Source organism: Amphimedon queenslandica, unplaced genomic scaffold, assembly GCF_000090795.2.
Source record: "Amphimedon queenslandica unplaced genomic scaffold, v1.1 AMPQUscaffold_13517, whole genome shotgun sequence".
In the NCBI taxonomy this organism is placed as follows: domain Eukaryota; kingdom Metazoa; phylum Porifera; class Demospongiae; order Haplosclerida; family Niphatidae; genus Amphimedon; species Amphimedon queenslandica.
This window is the reverse complement of record NW_003546247.1, coordinates 477,457-490,691: the sequence shown is the minus strand read 5'-3', so window position 1 is coordinate 490,691 and position 13,235 is coordinate 477,457. Positions and strand designations below refer to the sequence as shown.

Below are 13,235 nucleotides of genomic sequence, written 5' to 3'. Positions count from 1 at the left end.
AAAACAATACTAGCATTTTATTACACAATGATGCAGTCATGTTCGCTATTTGAGGCATGAGTGAGTGTGGATGGCTTGACTAGTGGATCATGTAGTATCCAGTATGATGTTCCTTGAATTGTTATTATGCATAGTGAGAATGAATGTTAATTATAGTTAGTTTACCTCTTTCATTACACAGCTATCATTAGTTGTTAATAGCTCCTTCTAATGTGACTGTACTACTAAAGTCAACTCTAATGTGTTATTTTGCTGAGCCAGTGCTCCTGAAGTCCTGATAGATTCCAAAATCTATCCCAACAAAATAATGTTCGAAGTTGCCATTTTGTTTTTATGTGACACACCCATTTGACGTAAATGCGTGGGCGATGGTTGCTAAGGCCAATTAAATTTGTTATTTCTCCAATACAACATGTATAGAGGAAATGTAAATGTGGACATACAAATATATATATATATATAGCGCGACGGTAAAAACAATCTTAGGAACGACCTGGGTGCTACGCCCCCTGGTCGTTAATAAATAAACTAATTAATGAGTATTATGATTATATTACATTATCACTAAGGTCAATTGTGTATTATTATTATTGTTGTATATTATGATTATTATAAAACTAAGAATATGAAAACCAGAACACTAAACGGTATATGATAAGCACAATCTGAATGAGTTAAATTAATATAATGATTATATACTTAATGATATTATTTTAATGCTTTTGTATCAGAGTAAGCTCTCAGTACCATTCTAATATTTCTTCCTTCAGTCTCATTGCAGGTGTTATTCATTATGCTCTCTGTTGATCGCTAAAATTCTTGATCATATGAAATGCTGCTTCTTACACTCTCTTCAGAAATAGATTCATGGTGCATTTCACAAAAATTGTGGAAAACAAAGCAAGCAAATATGACATATAGTAAATCATACATTATTATATCCATCTGTCTCCTTAATGCCCCAAATCCAGCCTTTTATCTACCAAATGCACATTCTATAACTTTGCGCCCACTACGTAAAGTGAGACCAAAATATAGCTCCTGTTATGTTTTACCTCCATTAGCATATTTTTTTATTAGAAATGGCATTAAAGGATAAGCTAGGTCTCCTAATAAAAAAACACCTACATGGTCCATTCCTGTTACAAGAACTCTTTCACATGTTGGTATTGGACCATCTGTAAGCATTTCAGCTAGCCTTGAATTTAAAAATATACTTGCATCATGCGCGCTACCTGGCCATTTAACAACCACATCCTTAAAACAGTATCGATAATCACATCAAGCCTGCACATTCGAAGAGAACTTACTCTTACAATTAATAAAGTCACTTGAGTTGTATATTGGTTGCTTTATTTGAATGTGAGTGCAATCCATGGTTCCTAGACATTGTGGAATTGAGAAAAAGCAATAAAAATTGTTCACGTAATCTTTAACTAATTCTTTACTAGTTGGTAATTGTATGAATTTAGGACCAACGTAAATTGATATGGCATGAGTCACTCTTCTATTTATAATAGAAATGCATGACCTCAAAAGACAAAAGGCATTCGCTGTTTTTCTAAGATGTCCTTCATCAGAAAGGTAGTACAGAGATATTGCAAACTGTTTATCCACATGTAAAGCTAATTGAAATTTAGTGTCCTGTCACTTAATGTATGGCCTCAGCATGGATGCTAGTATATCAAAGCTTTCTCTTGACATGCGAAAGTTCTCCCATTCTTGAAAAATAGCTAGTGCTTTTAAGTTGTTCCACCAGGCATCTGTTCTTCTGGGTCTACACCAAGACTGCCTTTTTGAACATTGTAGTTTTTGCTTCAGCTTATTCAGCATGAGTGCCTTTTTCATAGTTGTCGATTCATGGCCGCTTTGAATATTTTTAATGACCGACACTCTAACCCATCTTTCATGATTTAAAGTGTTTACAAAGTTATATAATTGAATTAATCCAGTAATTTGAATCAAAATAAGGACGATACGTGATGAAACCTGCTTCAGAGCCATCTCATCCATGTAGTCCTCAGCTCAATGTAGTTTCTAGTACATGTTGCTGCGATACAATCATGTAACAATAATGGACACGCCCCTCAATGTAATCGTTTTTATGGTCTACACACAAAAAAGGAGCATCTTAAAAATGCTCAGTATAGGCAATCGTTTTCTGTTAGCCCCGATTCGGAGATTCGTTTTCAGGAATGTAACGTAAACTGGAGGCGTATCAGAATACTTATATATGCGCTTTTGTTTGAAAACGAAGTAGTGTAAACGCAGCATAAGAGTTTGTTGAGGGGCAGATCTAGGGGGTGCCAGGCCCACAAAAACATTTCTCTGGAGAAGTGTACAATTAGTTTTATTTATGTAAAGTGCAGTACTTGACTGTGCAAACAATCTGTAAACCAGACCAGAGGACTCCATTGGTACCACTAACATAGCCAACCTTTTCTAAGAGGAAAGTTAAAAATTAAAGCATTGTTCTGACAACATGTACAAATATTGTTTGAAAGTAAATTCAGGCTCTAATTATGTACCTGTAATACTTAAAGTTCTTTTTATGCGATTACTAATACTAATATATATGATTCCCATCCCTGTGTAATACCTATTCCTAAAATGTCGATAACATTAAATGAAACATTTGCCATATACTTGTAATGTACATATCATATTAGTAACCTTATTGTTCATTTGTACAGGCAATGTTTTTTCACCAATGATTCCACAAACAAGAAGAGCCAATTTATGAAGGTCATAATGCATCACACACAGCCAAGAATTATCATCTCTGATACAGGCCACTACCCAAAATCAATGATTCAGGCCTGATGTCTATTTTGATACAGCCCTGACTCGCATCAATGTTGAATCATGTCTGTTGCTTGGGCTGAACCAGGGCTGTACTCCAGCATGATTGTATTATGGAAGGTTTATCATGCTGGACTCATTGCTTTGCAGGCTGCCCAAAATCCATGATACAGGAATGTGTCAAGGCTGATCCTGATTGACATCAGTCATGATTCAAAGTAAAATTTATGGCTGTGTACTGTATAGGCTGTCTGTCATGTACCTTTAAGGACAAACAGCTCAGTGAATACCTTCAAAACAAAAAGAGGCAATCTGAAATGCTACGGAAATGTTGCATTAAGAATATTGGGAAGCAAGAAGATGATTATGGGTGTTAGCTGAAAATGTTCACTTGTGTATTCTGGTGCTGGAGTTGCTGATGCTGTACATGAATGCTCTATCAAACTACCATTATTGTCAACTCCATTGAAGCTTATTACCAAACTACCATTATTGTCAACTCCATTGAAGCTTACGTTAGAGGTTCTAGCGGCCTATGTCAAACATAACTTCTTCCCATCTGTTTTGCTCATTGGATCAACAGTGCTTGCCCTGCAGTACACATCCTTCATTGATAAATTCCATTACTGCCTAATACCATTGGCAGTGGGTGCTAGTGGTACTGGGAAAACCACCGCTTTACATAGTGCATTAAGCTTGATGGGTGCTCAAAGCTACACATGAGAAAATTTTTTCCATTTGTTTTGACAGTGGTGTACTAGTGGCTGTTGATGATCTACACTCTAGTGCAGACATCAGTAAACTTTTTGTTGAACTTTATAATGGTATCAAATAAGCTACAATATCAATAGGCAATAAAACACCAACAACAACTGCCCTCATTTCAGCAAATTTTTTACCCGTTGACCAGAAAAGGTTACTGCTTAGCTATATTTTTAAAATTTGACAATTCTCTTCTTTTCTATGCAGGTTTGCATCCAAGCATTTGATTATTGAGTTCAAGTCTCCTCCATTATCAATGTTAGCATCTGATAACCTTGAAACTGTTGAAAGTCAAAAAGAAGCAACTAGAAGTATTGGCATAGCAGTCAATCTTGAAATGAGTTTTTTGACTCTGGAATCAAAGATATTGATGGATTATTGCTAGCACTGTTATAGGAAAAAGCTGATGTTAATTTGATACCAAGGGTTCCTCCGTCTTATGCAATGATGCTATGCTTTTCTGTTAATGTCAGGTGACACGTATGTATACACATCTTAAAATATTATTAGTGTGTACAATTACAGTTTGTTCATTGTTGTCATTATTATCATTTGTATTATACTTATTTTGTGGGGGATCAATTTTCACAGCTTTTGCTGTCACCACTTATTAATGAAATTTTGACAATCAAAATTCTTTATACTTATTATGACAAAGTTTTAATGGTTTTATATGAATGAGAGCCTTACTGCAATTGTTTTTGTCACTATTAGGAATTCATCACTGAAAATATATGTTTGATCCTCATTATTATTACTACACATTATTATTTTCCTTAAAAATATCATTTTTAATCCCTTTTATGCAATAACGGATATTAGAAAATGCTGGCTTAAGCCACTATACAGAAAAGTTGATGTAATACATGTGTACTGAAGTGCTAATCAGTGTACATCAGCTACAGTCAAATGTGTGCAACTTAGCCGTCATTAAGCCATCTTCATCTGCCTCCACCTTGTCAATGAGCTTTGATGATGCTGCAATTCATTTAGTTAAGTGCATTAAACATTTATCCATTGAAGAGGTATGTGATGCACCTTTGCTCCTAAACAGTTGTAGTTCACTAATAACAAGCTTAATATAATTAAAGTTTGATAAAGTGTGACTGAAAACTATAATATAGAGACCATAGCCTGCTTTTTAGTAACTTAACTAATAATGATTCATAAAATATCTAATTTTGATCAGAATCAGTTCAAAACTTATAAAATGTGCTTATCAGTAAAAATTATTAAATTTGAGATTTCTTGTTTTTATGTATGAAAAAGTTTAGCATGAGGCCATGTAAATATAGTACTGGATTTTGATTAGAATCAGCTTAAACATTAAATGATTTAACATATGAGTACATGTATATGTACTAGAAAATGTATCAATTTTAATGTTTACGAAGTTTGACATGAGACATATTGACTTGATGGGACTCTGCTGTACATGTATTGTAATAGTAATGGTAGTTACATTGAATTTTATTTGTAACAGTAATTGTAATAGAGAAACAGTAGCCTGTATTACTTGTAATAAAACGTGTATTTGTAATAATAATTATTGTAATACTTTGTATTTAATGACTGTAAATTTGTTGTTCTACTTATTACGGCCTTAGTTTGGCTTAATGTGTTTGGTGTAGTGTATTTTCATTTGAAAGGAATTTGTGTGCAACGATTTGAATTTTAATAAGCTACATTTATACATTTTGATTTATCAGGTTCTGACTTATGTTCAACTAGCTACCACATATAAAAGTGAAGATGCTGTGGCCATCAAGCTTGAGAAGGTACCTGGCATGAAGACTGCAGCAAAGCAAAAGCTTAAAGATGCTATAAAAAAAGATACCTCATATGGTGTAGTAAATTTACCTAGATACTTTCAAAGAGATGCATCAGGGAAGAAGGTATCAGTTTGTCTCCTATAATGACCATTTAAAGCAATGTTCTGTTACATGTGTAGATTAAGCAAGATAAATGTTTGGTACTTTCTCTTAGGGCACTCTTGGAGAATATAATTGCAGATTTTAAAGAAAGTAAGTATTTGTAACGTAAGACTTTCGAGAGCTATAAATCTAACGAATTTTCCCAAAATTTTTTTTCAAATTTATTAATTTTTTTGTAATTTTTTGTCTCCATAATAAATAGATTATTATGGATTTACTTTTCACAAAACATTGTTGATGTATAAAATTAGGCACCTCATTCAACATTAATCACATGAAAATTTTGTGCTTGTGTGTAGTCACAATACTTTCTTTATAAAATTACTTTTTAAGTCATACATGAATGTTAATTTTTTTTCTGTAAACATAGTTAGGAAAGTGGTGAAATGTGGAACAGAAGAACATGGTATGTAATTCTAAATATCGTAATGTGGTTACCATTATTATTCCATGCAGTTACTGTTTATGATGATGAAGGTCATAATGAAGAGCAAGGAACTAAGGAAGGTGTTAAAGGTATTATTATATCACTATCTCTTTTTTGTCATTGCAGTTATTGTCTATGATGTTGACAAACAAAAGGAAAATGAGGAAGGGAAAGATATTGCTATTATTATTGTATATATATAGAGTTAATGTGACTATTTCCTTATCATTTTTACAGTAGATATAGTCAGTCAAGTTCATGAAGAAATGGAAAATGAGGAAGTAAAAGAAATTGGAGTTCTATTCTCAATTTTAAAAATTATTGTCATTGTTATTAATTATCATTCCAGTTTTTGTTGATGAACTTAATGTTATACAAAAAATAAACATATGTTGAAAGTGAATACGTTAAAGTGAAAGAAAATGGTGTTATTACTAAAAAAATTTGTAAACTTGTGTGAAAAAAATAACTAATGAAACAAAATATAACAATTTTTATATTAAGGGATGAAAAGAAAGAAAATAAGGGAAAACAAAACAAAAGAACAACGGCAATACTGCAATATTGTTTCAAAATACATAATTGCTATATTTTTATAGAAACTACCGCCAGGAGAAGCTGGTCAAGAGACAGAGAGACGGCTGGTTTTTGTAAGAATTGAATCCATTGAATAAAAATTACAATGTATTTATTATTAATTTTTTTATTTTAATAATTATCATTGTTAAAGTTAATTTATTCAATGTTGCCAATAAATATGCACATCAAACCTTCATACCTCTTACAGACTGCGTTAAGGTGAGAGTACCACCATTAACTATTATCACCATAAAGTTGATCTATCATTGGTAGTGTAGTAAAATTAAATGATTATGTAGACCTTTTACTATTGCAACATTATTATTTGTGTATGGTATGCATTTAGTTATTATAAGTGTTTTTTATAGTTATCCACATCCTATGCCAACAGTATAAATTAACGTCATTTTGATTCATGCATCTCTTTCTCTCTGAAGTAATATTATGTTCTTATCTCGTGTATTTGTTTTTGTGAGCTCTCGCTCTCTCTCTACTTCTCTACTCTGCTTTAACTTATAATGAAACATTATCAATTCATTGGCATAGGCAGACTAAGAAAGAAGGTCAGGTAAGAGGAAAATGGTGGGTGTGCAAAGCGCGCCAAAATCGTGGCCACACCCTTTTTGCCGCCCGAAATATGGAGATTTTGCACTATTTAACATGCATCATGCATGCACACACAATCGGGATAAAGCCAGTTAACAAGAAATGAGGAGGAAACTCGACTCTGAGTATGATACCTGGAGTTTTTGTGAGAGACAGCAAACTTGATGACTACCTCGTTTATGCAGTCCCAGAGCTTAGAAGACATATTTCTTTCTATATGTGACCATAATTGACAAAAGGGCCCTTATGGCGGATTTTAAAATTGATCTTAATAATGGCAAATATCAACCTGTGAGTGCTATGTTAGACAATCATTGTTTCTAAAAGTTTCATGGTAACTTTTTGCATCCTGTGGAGTAATTTTATAATAAATGGGGCTCAGGAAGGTGGATTTCTTAGGCTAGAAAGACAAATTTCACTATCCACCATAAGGTACCTTTTGTCAATTATGGTCACATATATGAGAGATAGAGGTGCAAACAGCATGGAAGATTGACGTTTGCTTGCCATTTCAAAAATTAACTTGGGAGTCACTAATAATTAACTTGATATCATAATTCATAACTTGAATAAAATGGCTGCTGCTAGAGCTCAGGCTCTCTCTGCTTCTTCCTCACTCCTCAGGCTGAGTGATGTCACAGACTGACATTATAGTTCCAGTGTCCAATTACACCTGTAATAATTATAGTCTGACAGTCTCACTCACAGTGGCACACTCAGTCTTGCCCAACCACCTTGCCCAAGCTTCTGCCCTCACTGCCTTTGCCGACAGGTCAGCTCACAGAGTCAGGTCGGGCATTGCCCCTATATGCCCGACCCTGGCTACACCTATGTATCAATGATCTGCACTACCTGCATTACCAATATTACCTATACATTACCAGTACTACCTGCAATACCAGTCTTAACAGCAATACTAGTGTTACATACAATACCCAGTATTGCTTAACCATTATTACCTGCAATACCATTTTTACCTGCATTACCAATATTACTTGCATAACCACTATTACCTGCAATACTAATATTACCAATATTACTTGCAAAAACAATATTACATTTTACCAATTACCTGCAATACCATTAATACCTGCAAAACCATTGTTACTGGCAATACCAGCATTACCAGCAATACCAGTATTACTTGCAATACCATTATTACCTGCCATACCAGTATTATCTGCAATACCAGTATTACTTGCAATACCAGCATTATTACCAATTTGTGACAAAAGGTACCTTATGGCGGATATCAAATTTCTTCATTACAATAAAAAATATCAAAGTGTGTGTGTTCTGTTGGACAAACATTGTTCCTAAAAGTTTCAAAGTGACTTTCCGTCCTGTGGAGAAGTTTCATGATAAATTCAGCTCAGGCAGTTGGATTGTATTGGCTATTAAGACAAATTTCACTACACACCTTACGGTACCTTTTGTCAATTATGGTCACATAATACCTGCAATATCATTATTACCTGCAATACCAATAATACCTGCAATACCAGTATTACCTGCATTACCTATATTACCGCAGTACCATTAATACCTGCAACATTATTATTATCTGCAATACCAGTATCACCTGCAATACCAGTATTCCCTACTATACCCGGTATTACATGCAATACCAATAGTACCTGCAATACCAGTATTGCCACATTACCAATATTACCTGCAATACCAGTATTACTTGCAAAACCATTATTACCTGCAATACCATTACTACCTGCAATACCATTATTACCTTTACTATGTGTATTACCTGCAATACCATTATTACCTGCAATGCTAGTATTACCGGCAATACCAGTATTTCTGGCAATGCTAGTATTACCTGCAATACCAGTATTTCCTGCATTACCAATATTATCAGCAATACCCAAATTACTTGCAATACCACTATTACTTTCAATACCAGTATTACCTGCAATACCATTATTACCAGCAAAACCAGTATTATCAGCAATACCATTATTACCTGCAATACCAGTATTACCAGCAATACTGGTATTACCTGCAATACCAATATTTTCTGCATTACCAATTATGAGCAATACCAGAATTACTTGCAATACCAGCATTACCTGCAAAACCATTATTACCTGCAATACCATTATTACCTGCAATACCAGTATTACTCGCAATACCAGTATTACCTGCAATACCAGTATTACCTGCAATACCAGTATCACCTGCAATACCATATTACCTGCAATACCATTATGACCTGGAATATTAGTATTACCTGCAATACCATTATTACCTGCAATACCAGTATTACCAGCAATACCAATATTAGCTGCAATACCAGTATTACCTGCAATACCAACATTACCTAGATGACAAGGTAGAGTAGCATTTTTGAGGACAAAACATATGTTTACAGAGGTGCACGGAATGATAAATCCTGTACCTAATGGCTTTAGCCTCAATTGCCTACCGCCATCTTAATCAACAGTAATTTTTGTCAGACACCTGTCGTGCAGGTTAGTAGTAAACTATCAAGCTACCTTGATAGGATGACTACATCATTTGCATAATAGTATAATGCTGGAACTAATTGTGGACTGCAAACACAGCCTGCAGTCTCAACTACAACAGGTCCTTTATCAACCCCACCTACTTATTTTGTAATGGTGGTGAACGCTAAGAAAAGAAGTGATTTTGCTGTCAGCAAATTATTTTATAAGGGCTTCTTTAAAGATATAAGGCACCTAAAGAAATTTATGTTAGCTACTTTTTCTGAAAAGTGCAATGTAGATGAACAGATTAAGTACATTCAACCTGGTCATGGTGGCAAAGGAAGTCAACTGTGGGTAACATCAAATGCTGATGTACAACAGATGTATGCCCAGTGTGATGGACGAAAAAAATTCTGCTATGGTTTCTTAAGAGTGAGATTACAATTGACAACAGTGGGTCAGAGCCTAAATCCAAGTGTCTTTGTCCTGATACAACTAGTGCTTCTAAAGCTGATAGTATTTCCCACATATTGAGTGAGGTTGACAAGATTGTGACAACTTTAACTGAGAAGCATTACAAGAAGTACACTGTTGAGCAAATCAGGCCATGGGCTCATTATGTTACAAAGGGGAAAACATGAATCATATGATGAGCCACCAAGTAAGCCTTTTTTAGGAGAAAGGAAATGAAAAGCAGCAACCAGATGATTACAATATCTTCAAAGAAGCGAATTGAGCTACAGTCAGAATGCATGGACCAGCTTCAGAAATGCTGAGAGTTACTGGATTAAGAGCAAAGGACAATATGGAGAATTACAAGGGAAGATATTAAAGAATATTAAAAAACTAAAATTATGAATGCATTTCAAGTGTTCATTCTTAATGTTTTGTTATCATACAATTCATTACCATTACCAGAATTATTAATTCACCACTGACACATTCTGCTTGTCATACTTTAAATTACAGATTGTATTATAAGTACAGGATCATTGGTCACTTGCATCACATCTTCATGTAGCCTAAGGTAGTGCTTATTATAGCTGCATGCCTCTTCAATTGGGTTGAAGTCTGGGCTATAGGGAGGAAGGAATTGAACCACTATGCCCATATTTTGTAGCAGTGTCGGTTATTAGTTGACAGTGATGAACAGATAGATTGTCGATTGCTAGTAATGAGTTGGCATTTGCTCCATCAAATTGCTGTAAGTTTGGAATTAAGGTACAACGGGCTGAACGCACAATTTAGATTTCGAAACACAATTGTTTTCTTTATACCTTTTCTACAATATACAATTTTTTAAATTTTTTTCTTAAAAGTGAGATGCAATAAACTTTACTAAACTTTGTAAAATGGATGAAAACTGAGTAAAGAATTCTTGAACATGATGAGAGTACTTTAAGGTACAACGGACTGAACACACAATTTAATTTTCGTAACACAAATTGTTTTTTTTTTACTTTTTCTACAATATATAATTTTTTCAAATGTTTCTCAATAGTGAGATGCAATAAACTTTACTCAACTTTGTAAAATGGATGAAAACTGAGTAAAGAATTCTTGAACATGATGAGAGTACTTTAATTTTTAGTAATATCATTGTGTTTATAATATTATTTTCTATTCACATATGTTGCATCATCTGGCAAAAGGTTTTCAAGTTTTGCAAAATGGGCTGCAATCTCTCATAAAGTTTTGTTCACTTTCAAACATCAGTGTATCACAAAAGCATTTCTGCATGCAAACTTGTTTGAGTGTTTGCCTTCATTATGCCACAATTTTAAGCTTTAGACCTCATAGTGCCTGCATTCACCAGATGAAACAGCTAAATAAACAATAGTCATGAAATACATACTGGTGGCCATTTTTAATAATGATTTGACTAATATGACATCATAACTTAACCCGACCTTGCAATTAATTTTTCCTGCAAGTTATATAATATACAGAGGTATCTAGAAATGACAAGATCAAAGATAGCGTATGAAGTATGAAAAGTTATGCAGGAATTTGTTTTAATATTTAAAGTTGAATGATCTATAACTTCTAAACAGTGCATGGTAAAAATTTAAAAATAGCACAAGATGTACAACTTTTTCTTTACTATAAAATGGCAGCAATTAAAAAAATATTAAAATTTTATCCAGAAGTACCTTAAGGCGGATTTACAATATGACATTAGCCGAGCGGAGCGTCATGCAGAATGTAGCGAATGTTTTATGTCATATTGTAAATGAATAGCGTAGGTGCGGGCGTTGTAGCGTTTCGTAGTTTTTAATTAGGAAAAAATTCTATTCCAACGTAAAGTTGTCTGCATACATCCAATCAGATTTCTTGGGTCACATTGTCCACAATTGTTAAAATGGCCGATGAAAAACTGATAGAAGCTGAGAGACTTTCCTTGTCTTTGGCAGTTATCCACTCAGGCATACAAAGATATTAGGGCAAAGGAGAATGCCTGGAAGATATTTGCTGATAGGGTAAGTAAAGCCTATTTTGTAATAAGTGTCATTGTGTCAAGAAAATATAAGCCAAGGGTCTATGATTTTACAAATTAAAATTGTATCCTTTATCATTGTATGTTGGTGAAGGATATAGTGTAGATGATTGTAGTAAGAAATGGAAGCGTTTAAGAGATAAGTTTGTGAGAGAGATCAAAAAAGTGAAGAAATAAAAAACAGGAGAAGGCCCTGTATATGTGTCATATTGGCCATTGTTTAATCAAATGACTTTCATATCTGATACGATAAAGCATAGAACGTAAGAGAAAGCTGTTCTTTATTTAGTTAATGTTTTGTTCTATAGAACATCCAGGAACTTTGTTAATGATACTGATGTGGAAACCAATGAATATAATGCTTGTAGTCCCAGTGATGCGGATAATAGTAGATCAAGGTATGTGTCTATCTTTTATTATATTTTATCACTGAAAAACTTTGTTTAACGGTTTAACAACATCTGAGCCTGTGTTAAATGATAGCCTTGATGACAGCTCAAAATCTGATGATCCTGCTACATCCACAGAAAATTTATCAAGCTCAATACTAAAATTGAAAAGAACACGCGCTGATGAAATTCATTTGTTACTTGTGATAAGTCTTAATGTTTTACAATAAAAGAAGACAAAGGTTTTAGTGAATGATGAGGAAGGACATTTTGGACAGCTAGTAGCAGCAACAAAGCGACGATTCACTCCTCAGCAAAAGGCATTTGCGAAGTTAAAAGTCCAGCATGTTCTCACTGAAGTAGAATTTCCACCAGGTTCTACTAATGTCAATCACTTCCTAACTTCATTTATGTCTTTACCATATAACAATTAACTGAATCAAGACATTGACTATTGATAAGAAATAATTGCTAACAAAAAATAACTTTTGTTAATGTGTTCATGATAACCAAACAGTTTTTTTGCTTAAAGATAAGTTTTGTTTAATGTGTCCTCCTAACATAATGGTACTGCCAGTACACCTCTCCCTCTTTACTACTAAAGTACTTTTTAAAGTAGTCCCTCACATCACTTGCTGCTCTAGAGTTCCTATAATTTTAATTAATAATTATTGTGATTGCCAAATTTATACTTACCTATTACTACTGACTTGATGGACTGAAGTAAACCCTGGTGAAGTGCCATCATCACACCAACCACCATGACAATGTCCTGAG

The 13,235-nt window shown here is 33.9% G+C and overlaps 1 protein-coding gene across 1 annotated transcript; it reads right to left on the bottom strand.

Moving 5' to 3' along the window:
• Nucleotides 1–6,660: 6,660 nt before the first annotated feature.
• Nucleotides 6,661–9,556, bottom strand: LOC105313676 (circumsporozoite protein-like). Its single transcript, XM_011407296.1, has 5 exons — nucleotides 9,547–9,556; nucleotides 9,356–9,445; nucleotides 9,195–9,302; nucleotides 8,891–9,142; nucleotides 6,661–6,713 (listed from the first exon to the last, which is right to left on the bottom strand). Exons 1-5 carry the CDS (start codon nucleotides 9,554–9,556, stop codon nucleotides 6,661–6,663), a joined length of 513 nt encoding a protein of 170 aa, XP_011405598.1.
• Nucleotides 9,557–13,235: the final 3,679 nt, after the last annotated feature.

Coding starts and splice junctions, on each gene's coding strand:
- LOC105313676 (XM_011407296.1), bottom strand. Junction 9,143..9,194: donor AGGTAATAATGGTTTTGCAG/GTAATGCTGGTA, acceptor TTGGTAATGCAG/AAAATATTGGTATTGCAGGT. Junction 6,714..8,890: donor CGGTAATACTAGCATTGCAG/GTAATAATGGTA, acceptor ACCTTAACGCAG/TCTGTAAGAGGTATGAAGGT.